This window comes from Syngnathus typhle, linkage group LG6 (assembly GCF_033458585.1).
Source record: "Syngnathus typhle isolate RoL2023-S1 ecotype Sweden linkage group LG6, RoL_Styp_1.0, whole genome shotgun sequence".
Lineage (NCBI taxonomy): Eukaryota > Metazoa > Chordata > Actinopteri > Syngnathiformes > Syngnathidae > Syngnathus > Syngnathus typhle.
Genome location: NC_083743.1, coordinates 4,985,026 through 5,000,949, shown reverse-complemented (window position 1 = coordinate 5,000,949; position 15,924 = coordinate 4,985,026). Strand labels below are relative to the sequence as shown.

General features: G+C 44.4%; 2 protein-coding genes across 3 annotated transcripts; one reads left to right on the top strand and one right to left on the bottom strand.

Moving 5' to 3' along the window:
• Nucleotides 1-141: 141 nt before the first annotated feature.
• LOC133155876 (polypeptide N-acetylgalactosaminyltransferase 17-like) lies at nt 142-4,110 on the top strand. Its single transcript, XM_061281510.1, has 12 exons — nt 142-353; nt 423-734; nt 923-1,106; nt 1,171-1,337; nt 1,881-2,055; nt 2,162-2,359; nt 2,556-2,673; nt 2,770-2,955; nt 3,026-3,163; nt 3,473-3,568; nt 3,712-3,873; nt 3,946-4,110. The coding sequence occupies exons 2-12, from the start codon at nt 497-499 to the stop codon at nt 4,108-4,110; spliced, it is 1,827 nt and encodes a 608-aa protein (XP_061137494.1). The 5' UTR covers nt 142-353; nt 423-496.
• On the bottom strand, nt 4,059-15,894 carry caln1 (calneuron 1). Of its 2 annotated transcripts, none has more exons than XR_009714741.1 (7): nt 14,791-15,894; nt 11,552-11,673; nt 9,783-9,926; nt 9,391-9,503; nt 7,847-8,003; nt 6,917-7,328; nt 4,059-4,196 (listed from the first exon to the last, which is right to left on the bottom strand). XR_009714741.1 is itself a non-coding variant. In XM_061281548.1 (7 exons), the coding sequence occupies exons 3-7, from the start codon at nt 11,664-11,666 to the stop codon at nt 7,201-7,203; spliced, it is 657 nt and encodes a 218-aa protein (XP_061137532.1). In that variant the 5' UTR covers nt 11,667-11,673; nt 14,791-14,883; nt 14,955-15,894; the 3' UTR covers nt 5,139-7,200. The 2 variants fall into 2 exon arrangements, 1 of the variants encoding a protein (XP_061137532.1); XM_061281548.1 differs by lacking the exon at nt 4,059-4,196 and having other exon boundaries at nt 5,139-7,328; nt 14,791-14,883; nt 14,955-15,894.
• Nucleotides 15,895-15,924: the final 30 nt, after the last annotated feature.

The following is a 15,924-nucleotide window of genomic DNA, read 5'->3' as shown; positions in this document are numbered from 1 at the left end:
CACCGTGTTCCCTCGTTTTGTATTAAAAAAACAACATCTAGCATACGTACGTGCCAATGCATATCATTTTGACATAACACCGTCCTATAATCTGATTAGTCAACACGGATTCACTCATCACGTGCATCATCTGAGAAGCGCGCGGGCGTGTGTTGCGACGCGCACGGAAGCTGCTCCCGTGCACGCGCATTATCATCCTCGCCTTCATCATCACTGGCGACGACGGGAGTGAATTCGAACATCACCGCATGCTTTGACACGTTGTCGCTGATACCGGTACGGAGGAGGGAACATCGGCTGTCCGCCTGAGAGCGCTGACCCGCCCGCAGAATGCCTTAATCAACGCCGCAACGGTAAACGACGCCGAACATCGACGGAGCATCTTCACAAAAAAATCAATGTTGATCACCGTTTCCCTGCAGCCGTCACACGCTCGCCGCACCGAGTTCCCTTCGTGTTCTGCAAGTGGCCGGAACCGAACCCGCCCTGGCTGTCCATGGCTATTTTGCGAAGATGGAGGTTTCTGCTGGTACTCAACGTGCTCGCGCTGGCCGGGATCATGACGCTGTGGAGCCGCTGCAGTAGCGCGCGCAAGCCTGTGGTCCGCGTGGCTACTCCGGACGCTCCAGACGCCGAGCGTACGAGGGCGAGTCGGGCCAACGGAACCGCCAGCCACCAAGTGCTGCTCGATAGGCTCAGCTCGCTGGAGGACGTCGTTTACCGACAGTTAAACGGTAGCAAATTTTCGCCTCAGCTTTGGTTGGGGTGGCTTTGATAGCGATGACGCACGAGATGAACACTTTAAAGTTAGAATGTTGCGCTTTGTGGCTCTACTGAAAATGTCTGCACCAACCTACCGGGAATGATCGGATTTCAACACCCACGCGTGATGCTAATAATTTCCTATTTTTGTTGTGTTGAGGTCTGTCCAAATCTTTGGGCCTTATTGAGGGTTTCGGGGGCCGAAGAGCAGGTGACTTGGCCGCCACCCTTTCTCCGAATGAGGAGAGCGAGAGCAAGTACCTGAGGGAAAAATACGGCTACAACGCCTACCTGAGCAACACCATCTCCCTGGACCGAACCATCCCGGACTACAGACCCGACAGGTTAGACACCGCCGCATTTTGTTTGAGCAACATTCTGAAAAGTCCTTATTTGTATTTTCTCTAGATGTCAAAATGTCAGTCATCCCCAGGATCTCCCCCAGATGGCGCTGGTGTTTATCTTTGTCAACGAGGCCCTGTCCGTCATCCTGCGCTCGGTCCACTCGGCTGTCAATCACACGCCGGCCCACCTACTCAAGGAAATCATCCTGGTGGATGATCACAGCGACGACGGTGCGGCCAAAAAAATACACTTGACAAGACTTTCTAATTCTACAAGTTCCAAGACGTAAAAGATTTGGTGGAAACGTCACCATAAAATTCACGTTTCATGTATTTATTTGGGAACTACAAAGTGCTAATATATGCAAATTACCGAAACGTCAAGTGGGAATGTGGATTTAGTCGACTTCACTTTATTAACATTAACACTACCAGAATCAAGAAGTGAAAATAATGTAATTACACATTTGGAGAGGAAGTGCAGCTATCATTCTTTAACAACAACATTTTAATTATTGAGCTACTTCACTGAGTGTCCCTTTGCAAATGAGAAAAACTTCCTCATCTGGACGCTCATATTAAAAGTGGTGGATGATGATGATGAAGAGGAGGAGGAAGCGAGTGCGTGCGAGTATTTCGGTCACACATCAAAAGGCGCCGCTTTGTTGTTTGCATTCCAAATTGGATTTCATGCAAAGTTTAGGTATGCTGTAGATTACGAGAAAAAAATCTCTCACCTCTAGAAGTTGAAGATGTTTTGTTGTTGTGATGCAGAGCAGCTGAAAGGACCTCTGGAGGACTACATGAAGAAGCGCTACCCCGGTCTGGTCAAGATCGTCAGAAACCACAAGAGGGAGGGTCTGATCCGGGCCAGGATTGAGGGCTGGAAGGCAGCTACTGCCGAGGTGACGGGATTTTTTGATGCCCACGCGGAGTTCACATCCTTCTGGTTAGGCAACGTTCCTTTAAAAAAAAAAAAAAAAACGGGCTTAGTCATCGTTGCTGCATCCACTAAAATGATGTGATGTGCGGCTATGTTCATTTTTACTCACCAGGGCCGAGCCGGTTCTGACCCGAATCAAGGAGGACCGCAGGAGGATTATACTGCCGTCCATTGACAACATCAACAAAGACACCTTCGAAGTGGAGCGCTATCCGAACTCGGCCCACGGCTTCAATTGGGAGCTGTGGTGCATGTATATCAACCCACCAAAACAATGGTGGGACGATGGGGACCTCACGGCACCCATTAGGTGGGCCCGCCTCACGTACAGACTATTTCATGTTTATATCACGACGTCCAACAAATGGCGACTAGCTCAATGCTAACACATCATGGGGGAACTCCATAGAAAGGATAAACGATAATACTAAAACGGATGTCAGTGATGTTCAACATATGCAATCTTGTGGGTGATCTCCAAATGATTGTGTGCTTTGTTGAGACAGGAGCCCCGCCATGATTGGCTGCTCTTTTGTGGTCAATCGGCTCTTCTTTGGCGAGATTGGGCTGCTGGACCCCGGCATGGATGTCTATGGGGGAGAGAACATCGAACTGGGCATCAGGGTTAGTGTTGTCGCAGTGGAAATGTTCACACAGCTGGTTCCCAAGGGACAAAACAATGATCTGGTCATTTGCCAATGAGTGTTGCGCCCCCTAAAGGTGTGGATGTGTGGGGGCAGCATGGAGGTGTTGCCATGCTCCCGCGTGGCTCACATCGCCCGCATGAAGAAGCCATACATAAGCGACATCGCCTTCTATATGCGCCGCAACGCCCTGCGCGTGGCCGAGGTCTGGATGGACCACTTCAAGTCCAACGTCTACCTGGCCTGGAACATCCCCATGGAGGTGAGGCCCCACATCGTCTATGTTGATACAAAATCCACGCAAAGCGCTCATCCGATGGTGACAACTTCAGGATCACGGCATCGATTTCGGAGACATCTCCGAGAGGGTGGCGCTCAGGAAGAGTCTGCAGTGTAAAAATTTCCAGTGGTACCTGGACAACATTTACCCCGAGATGAGGACGTATAGCGACACGCTCTATTATGGCGAGGTGAGTCCCACACCAAATTTATTTTCCACCCAAATCCTCTTGAGACCTGGATCCACAAAATTGATGGCTGAACATTTTGCTATGATGTCATGCGTACTTACTTGCTTAACGCTGGGTAAACGTTAGCTAGCTTTAGCACTGTGAAAGGTAAACAAGATGTTAGCTAGCATGCTAGTCAAACTTGCTTAACACTGTGAGCTAGCTTTAGCATTGTGAAAGGTAAACAAGATGTTAGCCAGCATGCTAGTCAATGATTTTCTCAAACATTCATTTTTGATGAAGTCAAAAGTGCTACGTTTGGCATTTCAGCTGCGCAACTCCAAAGCGAGTCACCTGTGTTTGGACGACGGTATGAATGAGAACGACACAGCCACCCTATACCCCTGCCATGGGTTGGATCCTCAGGTAAGTGGGATAGAAACTGGACCTGAAATACTCTTATCAGGTTGGCAAAAAGTCAAAGGATTGCCATCTGCGGAGGTTGAAAACAGTAACTGAGGAGGACAAAGACAAGACACATTAGCTCCCACAACTGTGTTGTTTCTCAGGAAGGACGTTACACCAAAGATGGTCTTCTGTTCCTGGGCTCGCTGGGCAAAACCGGGGTCAGCACTCGCTGCGTGGCGGACGATCCTGCCTCCGCGTTCCCGCAACTCATAGACTGTGAGAAAGACAAAAACAAACATCGCACCAAGTGGATTTTCACTCAGGTGACAGCTAGCTTCTTCTCATGAATAGTTAGTTCAGGTCACCTTTTAATTTTGTTTATTTTCCCCCTGTAGGGTGATTCTATAGTAAACTCTGCCTCAGGCCGCTGCCTGGAGGTAGTGCCTACCAAATTGAACTTCGGCCACCAGGTGGTGTTGAAGTCCTGCTCTGGACAGCGGTGGACCATAAAGAACACCATGAAGGATGGTGCTGAAGTTCGGTTAGCGGGGCCATTGTAGCTTCACACACTCATAAGTGTGGGGACGCCAGGACCAGTTTCTGAGACAGTAATGATTGCCTCGTTGACTTTTACTTGGGCAGTGAGCTGGGAAGAAAAAATAAATCAACCTGGTTTATGATTTTGAAGCAGGTGGTCACATACCAGCGATACAAGACATATTTTGAGCGTAGAAAAAAAAAATGCAAAAAATTGATCAAAAACACAACAGTCCCATGTTGGGGTAATCTTTTGTTCTTTCAAAAAAAAAAAAAAAATTCCAAAGGCTTGTTTTTTTGGATACTGGGTGCTGAAGCTTTGATGGCTTCCTTGACTCATTTGCAAGTCTCTCGTGACCTTTTGGCGGGTTTGGTGTGTTGTCAGTCAAATAGCAATAAACCCGAAATGTATGACTGCCTGTATTGTTTGGGCTGTTCACTTTTTTAAAGAAGCTCTCCAAAATAATTTCTTGTTTTCATTACCCTGGAGGCTTTGTTCCGTTGTCGTGCGGACATTTGTGGCCTTTTTTATCACAGGTCACACGACCCATTGAGGCAAAAAAGTAGAACCATTTTGCAAAAACAAAAGATTTATTGCATGATTTTGTACATATGTTCAGTATGTACACACTGAGCCTTGCTAAATATGACAACTTAAAAGTATATTTGTGTTTGTTCATTGTCGCACATGCAATTTGTGTGTGTGTGTGCTTGGTTAATATATTGTGAGAGTTCATGCTACTCCAGAGAGGCACCAGCGTCCGTTTCTCCGCCAAAATAAAAGCTCAGAAATGGAGGAGGCATGCAAACATTTCTGCAAGGCTGGTTTGTCTGAATGGAACAAGAACACACACACTGTGGGAGGCAAATACTAAAAATGTGCCACTCCCTGTGGTTTGATGCTCAATTTCTAATTTTGTGTTTCAAAATGAATGGGACGCTCTAAAAAATAAACGCAAACACTGCTGTAAGACCAGGGGTGGGCAAAGAAAATGGCCCACTGTTTTATGAAATAAAACCAGAACTAATAGGTTTATTATTACAAAATAAAGTATTTTATTCATGCATTTACAATGTAATTATTTGTTTAAATAAATGATTGGTCCATCCATATTATTACATGAAAATGAAAACGAGAATGAATTCTTACCGAAATATTTTACACATGCATTTGACTTTTTTTAACATACATAATTGGTTATAATATAGTAATTATTTTAAAATGGCAATGAACTATCACTTATTATTTACGCTATGTGACACATTTAATTATTGGTTTAAGGAATAATTGGCAATGAATTCAATGCAGCATAATTATCCCATTATTTTATAAAACTTTTTTACATGTGTTACATACACGTTTTAACGGTGACGTATCTCGTCTACAAATGACATGGCCTATCTGTTCTTTTTAAAATATTGTTTGCCCACCCCTTGACACTTCTCACTAGACAAGTCATTAGGTACACCATCAAACAAGAAAAAAAATAATCTAGCTATGATGCTCACTTTATCATTATTAAACTAACAATATGTTTATTATTGTGCTTGTACAAGTGCACTGTATCATGACGACAATAATTAACAAATTGTTAAATTAAAACGTGATATTATTGTGGCGTAAACAAACACGCTGTTTGCGTGCTGTCCACAAGAGGGCGCAATTTCACAAAGGTTGCTGGTCATCCCGTTATGGCTTGGAAAACACATTCCGCCTCAGAGTGACGTCACCCGGCGCAAGAGTGTCACTGGAGTTGTGCAGTCACAGTGTTTTGTTACTTCATAGAATTCACATATAACAGACACAACACGTGTGGGCGGGGCCTAGGAGACCACGTGGCTTCTTCCTTTTTTTAGTAAAGGTGCTGCTAGTTTTATGTTGCTTCGTTTTACAGTGAACAAGCGCAATATCGCAGATTTAAAACCCGTCATTTTTAAATTGATCCGTCCCAATTCAGAGTTGTGCCAAGCCGCCAGACGGCACAGATTAGCTACCCTACTAGTTCACACGGAGCAGAGAAAATATGTCTCTGCGTATAGTTGTATGCTCGGTCTATATGTGTTGCTGCACCATGTGTGTTAACGTAGCAGTTGTATTTATCGTGACCATCTATGCTGATTTCCGCAATTTATGTGTTAGCATTTAGCTAACAGGCGTTTATGACATGACATTATGAATGGGATTGGTTTGTCTGCCAATTGGCTGGCGACCAGTCCAGGGTGAGTCTCACCGTTCCTGCTAAGTGTTCAGTTGGCCCTCTTAACGAGGAGTCCAATTGGCAAAAATGGATATTGTATTGTGGTATCAGTATTGCTGCTATGTGTGCTTGATCATGTATAAAGCTTATTATGCAAAGTGACCTACAGCATCACTCGTCAATCAATCATTAATCAGTCAATAGCAGTGAATTGATTCAACAAGTCAGAAGACGGAAAAGGACACACGCGCACACAGACACAGCACAGATGGACGAGACGGGACGGCGCCGCCTGGTCTCCTCGACACACTCGGTTGCCGTGAGAAACGGGAAGTCGGAAGAAGGTGGCGACAAACGGGGGAGAATATTCATGCTTTGCGGAGACGGGAAAAGGAGGAAAAGAAAAGTAGAGGATGAGGGCAGAAGAGGGGAAAGGAGGAGGATGAAAAAGAGGACGACAGTGGAGGAAGACGAGAAAGGAGGACGTTAAGTGTTAGGGGTTCTTGTCTCAAAGAGATCCCTGTTTGATCCCCCTCTTGGAGGACTTACAGTCCACACCGGCAAACTGTATTTAAAAAAAAAAATAATTCCCAGCATTCCCTGTGGCAGCCAGAACGAGTGTTCACCATACTTGAGTGAGTCCGCCAGGTTGGACATGTCTTGTTCCTCCGCACGGAACTTGATGCTGTCCACGTGGACCTTCTGACCACATTCGGCGGCTCCTTGCCGTACGTGGCGTCCAAACAAAAGTCAAGTGCTCCTTCCTGCCGCCGGCGCCTTCTTATTGCATCATCCGAAGATGTCAGAGGAGGATTGTGGGTAACGGCAGCCCTTGAGAGTCCCTGCTGTCGGAGTAAAGGGGTGGAGCTTGAGGAAAAAAAATGAATGCGTGGGTATGTGTCACAGTGGACGTGGCTATTCCATGCCGTTCCTCAGCATCTGATTGGCTGCAATCAGCATGACGCTAATGATGAACGCCATGGCGAAGGCGCAGATCAGGCTCTTCCTCACGCAGGTCTGACGGTTCTTCTTGGACGGGTGCACTAAGAGACAAAGACGATAACATTCAAGCATTTACGACATGTCCTTGAACGCAGCATTCCAACAACCCAAAAGCGTTTCATAATTCATCGGGGTTCATTTTTATCAATCCAGCGCTGAGTCACCATTGGCGGTGGTCATCACTTTACTTTTCTTGAAGACAAGAAAAAAATGGAAATAAAAATATTGACAATAAAATACATGTATTTTGATATATTTTTGAATAATGCCAACAAGCTAGCTATCATCCATCTTCCTGTCTATTTTATCATCCTCCTCCCAACCTCGCCTTACTCATCTCCTCAGTCTTATTTTCTCATCCTAATCTCCCTCCATCCATCTGCTCATTCTCCTCACGCCCTCATCCTCACCTCCTCGCCTCCTCCCACAGAGTTGACAGCATTTTCAAATCAATAAATCAGTAGGTGATGGGAGATTTGAGGAGGAAATGTCAAATATCTTCTGACAGCCCCACCACCAGTAGACACACGCAGAAACGCACAGGTACACACACAGGTACCTCCTTCAAATTCGGTCTGACAGTTCCCCGCGTTCTCCTTGAGGCTCTCTTCCTCGTTGATGATGATGTTCTCAATGTCCTTCATGGTCAGGTGGTCTCGGAAGGCGTAGAAGAGTACGTGCTTCAGTTCCTCCAGCGTGATCCTCTGCATATCAAACTGCAAACGTATGCACATATGAAATGATGGCACTGGAGGCAATTTAAACTTTCCTATGAAAAAGAAACATTTCGAGACTAGGGTGCAAATCGAAGCGTGTCCTCCTAATGGACTCGACGAGCGGTGTCAGGAAGGACAAAGAAAATATGCTGACTGATCCGAAACAGAGTGACGCATGTCTGGCAGCACGCGAGCCAAACCTGCATGTCACCTGTCCTTGGGGGAGGTCAGTGACCCGATGGCTGCTGCCTTAGCTGGTTGCCCCTGGCGATGGGGAGGAGCAGGTGGCGGTACATAAGCAAAATATGAAAAATTTATTTCCCTGCACCAGCTAGCGCCCGCTGTCCTCCAGCGCCGAGCTACCTTTATGGGCCGTGTTGAAGACAGCCAGGAAAAAATAAATAAATAAAATCGTGGACCACAATCAAAAGCATCCAATTAGGAAATGACCAGTCTGTTGACTAAGTCCGGCAACAAAAAAAGATTTGAAAAGACATCAAGGTCCTAAAGTGTAACAGTCATGCAGCGCACTTCATTTATCTATTTTCTCTGCGCTCTGTCTCAGAACTGCGTCGCTGTTTTTTTTCTTTTTCTGTTTGCCACAGAGAGAAAAGGAGATAGAGGAAAGGAAGGGTGGGGGCAGGGTGAGTGGGGGGGCGAGACCATGAGATTGAGAGTCCTCCGTGTCTCTCGATGTCATTTAGCAGCTCGAAGGTGAAGAGCAAAGTCATCAATAGCCAATTAGTGTCAGTGTGATTCATTATTAACGCTTATTAAGCCCAGGGGCCTCGTCATTCGTTAGCCGAGCGCGCCGCAGATACGGCCACGCTCGATAAACGCCTCCGCAAACAAACAACCAAACAAATCTTCTGGCTCACACTTTGTTGTCCTTGGCGGAGGTAACGCAACACAGCCAATACACTTAGTGACCCAAAAAAAACAAAAAACCCTGTAGTTACATGAAAAGAAAAAAATGAATTGGACCATTGCATATCTAATGAAGTGAATTAATTAAAAAAAAAAGTGCAGCTATTGGGTTTTTTTTATGCAGGGAAAGCCAGCATATCATCAATGCAAAAAAAATGAAACAATTGGGGAAAAAAAATAGGCACATCGCTATGAACGGTTTTAGCTCATTTGCAAGTGCTCACTGTGCTGTGTTGTGTCACAGCTCATTTGCATAAGGATGAATTAAATGATCAGAGTCGGCCACACTGAGCTCTCATGAGAGAGAAAAAAAATATCAAAGTGCTTCTGACAGCAGGTCAACTGAGCGCGTCGCCATCACACGGACGATGATCAGAGCAATAAAATCTTCCAGAGGGGGTCCACTTAACACTCGCCAATTGTGAAACACAGAGGAGAGGTGTTGGTGGACTCACAATACCTGCCAGAAGATGGTGTCGATGGTGCTTCCCAGAAAACCTTCTCTGGTTTCAGAAGAAAGAAGTTTTGGTCCCAGGATCGTCATGAACTCCTCAAAGTCCACCTGGCCATCACCTTCACGACATAACATAAATTAACAAATAGAACAATTATTGTTCAAAATAAAAGTTAATACTCAAGTTCTTCATCCCAAAAACGTCCCACAACACAAGTGTTTTATCTCGGCTGTTGGTTCTTTGTGCTTTCAAAATAAAAGTTGTCACACAATTACTAAACTAAAAATGGACACATGGCTTGCTCTGTTGCATCATCAAGCGAATGCTAGTTTCCGTCTGGAGTGACAACTATTGATGAATTATTAACCAGCCATGCAAATGTGTGTGTGTCCCTCACCGTCCATGTCGAGGCGCTGCATAATGATGGCAAGCTCCACCTCGCTGGGCATGTATCCCAGGGAACGCATGGCCATTCCCAGCTCCTGCTTGGAGATGAAACCGTTGCCGTCGCGATCCAGAACCTTGAAGGCTTCCCGGATCTCTGCCACACAAACAGGAAGTGAACCAAGTCAACCTCCTGTGTCTCACCCGACACGCCAAATCAAACTGATTTTGTGTTAAATATGCAGGATGACACATTTTGGTGGTCTAATAAATATTTAAATGACAAATTTAGCCGATTATGCTGAATTACAATTTTACAGTGATGCTATCTTCCGGTTCAAGATAATCAAATGGTTTTATTACAGTTCTTAAGCAAGTTGCTTAGTTTAGAAGTGCACGACTTAAGTGTAGTACCACGTTGCGCCACCAACATGCCCCGGCAGCACTGACCTCTTGCAGACGAAATTAAAATTTCTGGTTCAACTGCAAAATAAACAGCTTTCAGCAAGCACGCCTTGCATCTTATTTAGTGAACTGTGCAAGCAAGAGCCTTCTTTTCTTTCCCTTAAAGTGATATGACGCAATAGTCTCCTATTTCTTGACAGGGAAAGTAAACAAAAGTAAATAGGGACTTGCCTGCACACTGTAAAAAACTCATTCTAAAAAAAATAAAAAAGACATCTGCAATACGTTGACTGTGCTAAGGAAGAACAACGATCCAGCAGGGGAGCACTTTATTAACTATAAAATATGGACTTATTAATGGGTTGCAGATATTGTCCAGGCATATGAATATGAATGGAATATGGACTTATTAATGCGGCGCCGATGCTTGCCAGCATATTAACACTCGACACAGCCTCTCACTCTCGCTCGCTCTGCACAAGCAATTTTCCAGGTGGCGCCTTAATGTGACACCATTGGATTGCCATTACGTGCGTGCGCGTGTGCGTGGCGCAATCTTCATTTATCAGGTGCTTGAGCCTCTTAGCAGTCACAGTGCTAAACAAAGTACACAACATCAGCCTGTAAAATAAAAGTTAACGGCGTGCATGTGCGTGAAGCGCGATTAGCGGCGAATGCCGTTATTAACGATGCAAATAAAAAGTCAACGACTAAAAAGGCAGGATGGACCTATCGGCAAAATGGCCGCCAGAGAAGAGCACAGAAAGACGGATAGCCTTCAAATGACCTTCATGTTGACTGAGAGGCAGTGTTGCCTTTCTTGGGGGGTTTGTGTTGTTATAGTTTTTGTTACAATGTCAATAAGAAAAATACCAAGGTATGTTTAATTGTTTTTTTAAATGTTGGAAAATGACTTGGGCAATGAGGCAGACGATATGTAAAGTACATTGTGGTGTGTATGTTATATACTGCATTGCATGGTGTGGATGTAGTGCTGCAGCTGTGTGTGTGTGTGTGTGTGTGTGTGTCGATTAGTATGCAGGCCATATTTTTCTTCTCTGACTTTGATGTGTTTAGTTGCACTGCTCGGTGGCTTCTTGAGAAAGTGGAAAAGCACGCACGCACACACACACAAACAGACACTCCACTTTTGGATTATAATAAAAAGCTTGATGGAAAATAACAAAACATCTTCAGGCTAACTCGAAACTCCTGACAGAAAAGATGAACGAGGTGCTTTTGAGGAGAGCTTGGGCTCTGGGTTCATAATGAGCTAAAATATTTTCTTCTTGTGTTGTTTCCAGTAATGTGACCTGGTCTCAGGTTTGTCACGTCAAAGATAAATATGAAATGAAAATATGATGAGATGTGACTCACCATGGAGCTCCTCCACGGAGATGCTGGCCAACACGTCGCTGTCGGTGTCTGAGAGAGAGCGACTCAGGTAGTTGCCTTTGTAGAGGAGGCCTGCCGTCACATGGTGGAACGGCATCTTCTCTCTGCCAGCAACATAACGAGATCAGATCCAGGATGTTGATGAAGCAGCATGTGGCTCATCAGCTTCGAAGACATCTGCTTTTGGGGGGGGGAGGTGGGTCTATTTATGATAGACATCCATCCACCCATTCTAAGGCCCGCTTATGTCAACTTGAAGTGTTTTGAAATTTGTTCCGTGAAGTGAAATGTTCACAGAGGTGCTGAACAGGCTCCTCGGTCCGCCTCTCGGGTACCGTGTGCCAGTTAAAACAAGCTCTTCCATAAAGAGGACTGTAAACAACAATAAAACAAGCGCAAGTCATCCGCTAAATGGAAAAGTCACAGAGCGGGAGACACTGCTAGACTACTAAGTGTGTGTATGTGTGTGTTGCATCATTGTTCACAGGGAGTCTCCTGATGCAATGGGTCTAAAACTACTTTTTTTTTTTTAAACAAAACATGATTATTTGTGCCCTATTTGTACTACTACAATATTTTTTTAAATATTTTTTTATTATCTTGTCTAAGTCTGGATAAATAACTGATTGTTTTATTATTGTAACAAAATTTAAATGTAATTTAAATGCATTTTTATTCCCATTAAATTACAACACGTTTTTATGCAACAAGAACAAATTTAATCTCAAAATTATCCTCATAAAGTCTAAGATTACAACTACTTTTCAAGGCATACGACTTTATTCTTTTGTTTTGTTATATATATATATATATATATATATATATATATATATATATATATATATATATATATATATATATATATATATATATATATAAAAGATGATTTTATTCTATACAACTACAAGATACATTACTATTATTGTGTGATTAACTTTATTCATGCAAGATCATTCTTGATCGATCTTTCTTGAAAAAAAAAATACAATAAAAATAGATACAACATTCTCTTCTAAAAGCCTTGTTGTGCTCTCTCATCCGATCAGTCATATTTAAAAATCACACATTTGATGTAGTGTGTGTTTATTAACTATCACCCGATTTACTCATGTGCGCACTAAAACAGCGTGAAAGTGTTTTATGTGCGGCATAAAAGCCCTTAAATACGATGCCATTTAACGCCGCCCGAGCCTCAGCGCCGCTGACATCCCATAATAGTAAATCACCCCAACAATTCAGTCTGCAACACACACACACAGAAATTAACACATGAGGGTAACAATGGGTTCAACTCCAGTGTTTTTTTTGGGTCTCCTCAGCTGGTACAAAAGGCCAGATAAGGACAGGTTGCCTTGTTTGTCAATATAAACTGGCTGGCGACCAATCCATGGATTGTCTTCTTGTGCTCTGATGTTGACTTGCGACCAGTCTCTCAACAGTGACTGGTGACCAGCCCATTTTCTGACTTGACATTGACTGCAGACCAGTTCTTTTTTAGGTCTCAACACAATCGGACCCAGTCAGGACCCACCCTGACATTGGCTGGGGGGGGGGGGGGGACAGCTAACCCCCCCGACCTTACTAAGGACAAACGCCTCCCAAACTGAAAAGATTGATGATATTCAACAGCAAAGCGACCGGTTGGACGACAACACTGCAGTGGTTTGCTTTCAATCTTACAAAGCTACCTGCGACCCGATTCAAGCGGACCGTGACAAACCGGCGGGGTCTCTTACCCACAAAGCCCGCTGTGTAAATCGCCAGAATACTGCGCAGGAAGGTGGCTGGAAACCTCACCGTCCCTCAGGTACCCCGGGAGGTCGCCGTTCGCCTCGACCGCTGCCCCTCCTTCCTCCTCCATCACAAATCCGTCCGGGAACCCCGCAGCCTCATCCCCGACGACAACGTGCGCGCGACCGACGCCCGCACGGATTTGAATATTTGAGCGTGAAAGCAGCAGGTACCGAACGCAGACTCCTCGTCCCGCTCTCTACCGCCTCTCTCTTCATCCTCAAAGCGACTCCCTCCCACCGCGCTGATATTCCTCCAGATGCACGAGCGCTCCCCGAGTCCCGCTTACACACTGAGAAACAATGAGACACACTCCGGACAGAGACGCAAACATTTACCTCAAAGAGAAGGTAGAGAGAGACGCAGGAGGAAAGGTAGAAACCGGAGAGAGAATGGATTGGAGACAAACGTAATGAGAAGCAGAAATCAGGCGAGATGGAGAATGAAGGCAGAGACAAACAGAGACGCAGAAGAGAGACAAGAACATTTAGAGGCACAGATATGATGAACAGGCAGTTTTGAAAGAGAGGTGAAAGGACGAAGGGAGAGAAATGTCAAGATAGAAGTTAAGAAAAGATTCAACGGACACAGTAGAGAGAAGATAGATGAGACAGTCAGATGGTGGAATATAGCAGCAGTGCCCCACCTTGGTCCTATTATGGGGGCTGCCATGTTAAGAAAAGCATCACAGCCTGATGCGAGATACAAAAAAAAAGAAAAAATCTGGATTGGCTAAAACTCTAGATGAAACTAAGAGCTACTTCTTGACATTTGGTTGGAATTATCTTCATGTGTGAGGCCATTGTTGTTGTTTTTAATGAAATCTCACAATAACTAGAAAACGATAAGTATCAATATGCAACACTTAATTTTGACAAATTGTGGTCACATTTTCAAAATGATCACTTTGACATCATTCCTAGAAAATCACAATGTCCCATCACTGGTAAACTATTTTTAGAACAGGCCCACAGGCCCACACTGGGGAATTTGGAAGATTGGAAATAAATATGACAAAATTGACTTCACTATATAATAGTTGTACTGGTCTTTTGAAAATCTGAATATATTTCAGGGAAAAATAGATTTTACGATCAATCATTTTAATGATTTTGGTTTTCAAGGAAAGTAATGTGCTGAACACAATCAGTGGTCGAAGAAAGACGCAACAGAAGGTAGAGCTGGAATGACGGTAGGAGAGGGACACCGCCAAGACAGACAAAACACAGCAACAGTGGACGAAAAAAAGAAAGTATCATGTCAAGTGTTCTTCCATGAACGCAGTTTGAAGTGGCGTCCTACAGCGCAACTCTCCATTTAAGAGGGACTAAGTACACAGAATTTCATCTGCCCCCTCACCCCCCAAACACACACGTCGATCATCCAACAGGTGTGATGAGATGACCCATCCACAGACGGTGGCAACTTACCAGTGTGTGTGTGTGCCAATGTCTTCTGTTCTTTGGGTATCTCGGTGATCCGCTCCCTTCCAGGTTCTGCTCTTCTTCTTCTTGTCCTACTTCCTAAAATTCGCAGACGTCTGTTGCCTCCACGTCTCCGACATGTCTCATAAAAACAAAAATATGAAGATTACATTTCCCTGACGACATGTTGCTTGCTGCTCTCCCTCCATCCTCCGTCCGTTTCTTTCTCCTCCTGCGGCGGGAAAAAGATGATGAAGATGATGGTGAGGATGATGAGGAGGAAGACGGATGAGAGCCCGCGCGCGCGCGTCGATTGGTTCCTTCGGTGACGTCATCACCCTGTCTGGGATTTTTTTGGGGGTCTGATAATGACACACTTTTGTTGATATGTCACGCATGTGTTCAGTGTGGATTTACCGCCAACTGTTTTTTTTTAAAGCGCAAAAATAGGGACAAAAGGAAACGCACACGTGGAACTCGCATGTAAATCAACCTGGGGGAAAGTTTGAGTCTGTCACAAATTATGCATAGCCGAAATGACCAATTTAGTCCTAAGCGGAATTAAAACAGCTGTGTAAAAATCCTTTCCCAAAACCAAAAAACCCAAAGGACCGCTCCAAATGGATGTGTGTAAGACACATAAGGAAGCAGCATCCACTTCACATTGTGCTAATGCTGCTCTGGGCCACATTTAGCAAGGAGCAAATTCAGCATGGTGTTGGCTCAAAAGGTGTGAAGGGAATATTCTGGCAGGCCATATGACAGCTGTCAATCATCCCACACTCGGCTGTGAATCATCGCACTATTGCCGGCCTTCAGCGTTATGCTAAACTAACGCACTGCCATCAATGTGTAAGACTCATTTCATAAAAAGAATAAAAATTATTATTACGAATAAACACTTGATTGGAAGGTTAGTGTTAGAGGTGTAGCATAATGCTACAACACAAACAAAATTTAATAAATATACGTTTCTTCAATAGCGCCCCCTGGAAGTTTACGAGGGGGAAAAAAAAGAGTGCAGTCAATCTGGATGTGGGGAAACACTGATTTGTTGGTTTTATGTTAAGAAGGTATCGAGTGTGGGGTCGAAAAAGCTTGTAGTACCTACAAAAAGGGGAAGAAAAAAGATCTTGTTGA

Coding starts and splice junctions, on each gene's coding strand:
- LOC133155876 (XM_061281510.1), top strand. CDS start 497: ATGGCTATTTTGCGAAGATGGAGGTTTCTGCTGGTACTCAACGTGCTC. Junction 3,164..3,472: donor ACACGCTCTATTATGGCGAG/GTGAGTCCCACA, acceptor TTGGCATTTCAG/CTGCGCAACTCCAAAGCGAG. Junction 3,569..3,711: donor GCCATGGGTTGGATCCTCAG/GTAAGTGGGATA, acceptor GTTGTTTCTCAG/GAAGGACGTTACACCAAAGA.
- caln1 (XM_061281548.1), bottom strand. CDS start 11,666: ATGCCGTTCCACCATGTGACGGCAGGCCTCCTCTACAAAGGCAACTAC. Junction 9,927..11,551: donor CTCCGTGGAGGAGCTCCATG/GTGAGTCACATC, acceptor TTTGTGTGGCAG/AGATCCGGGAAGCCTTCAAG. Junction 8,004..9,390: donor TCGACACCATCTTCTGGCAG/GTATTGTGAGTC, acceptor ATACGTTTGCAG/TTTGATATGCAGAGGATCAC.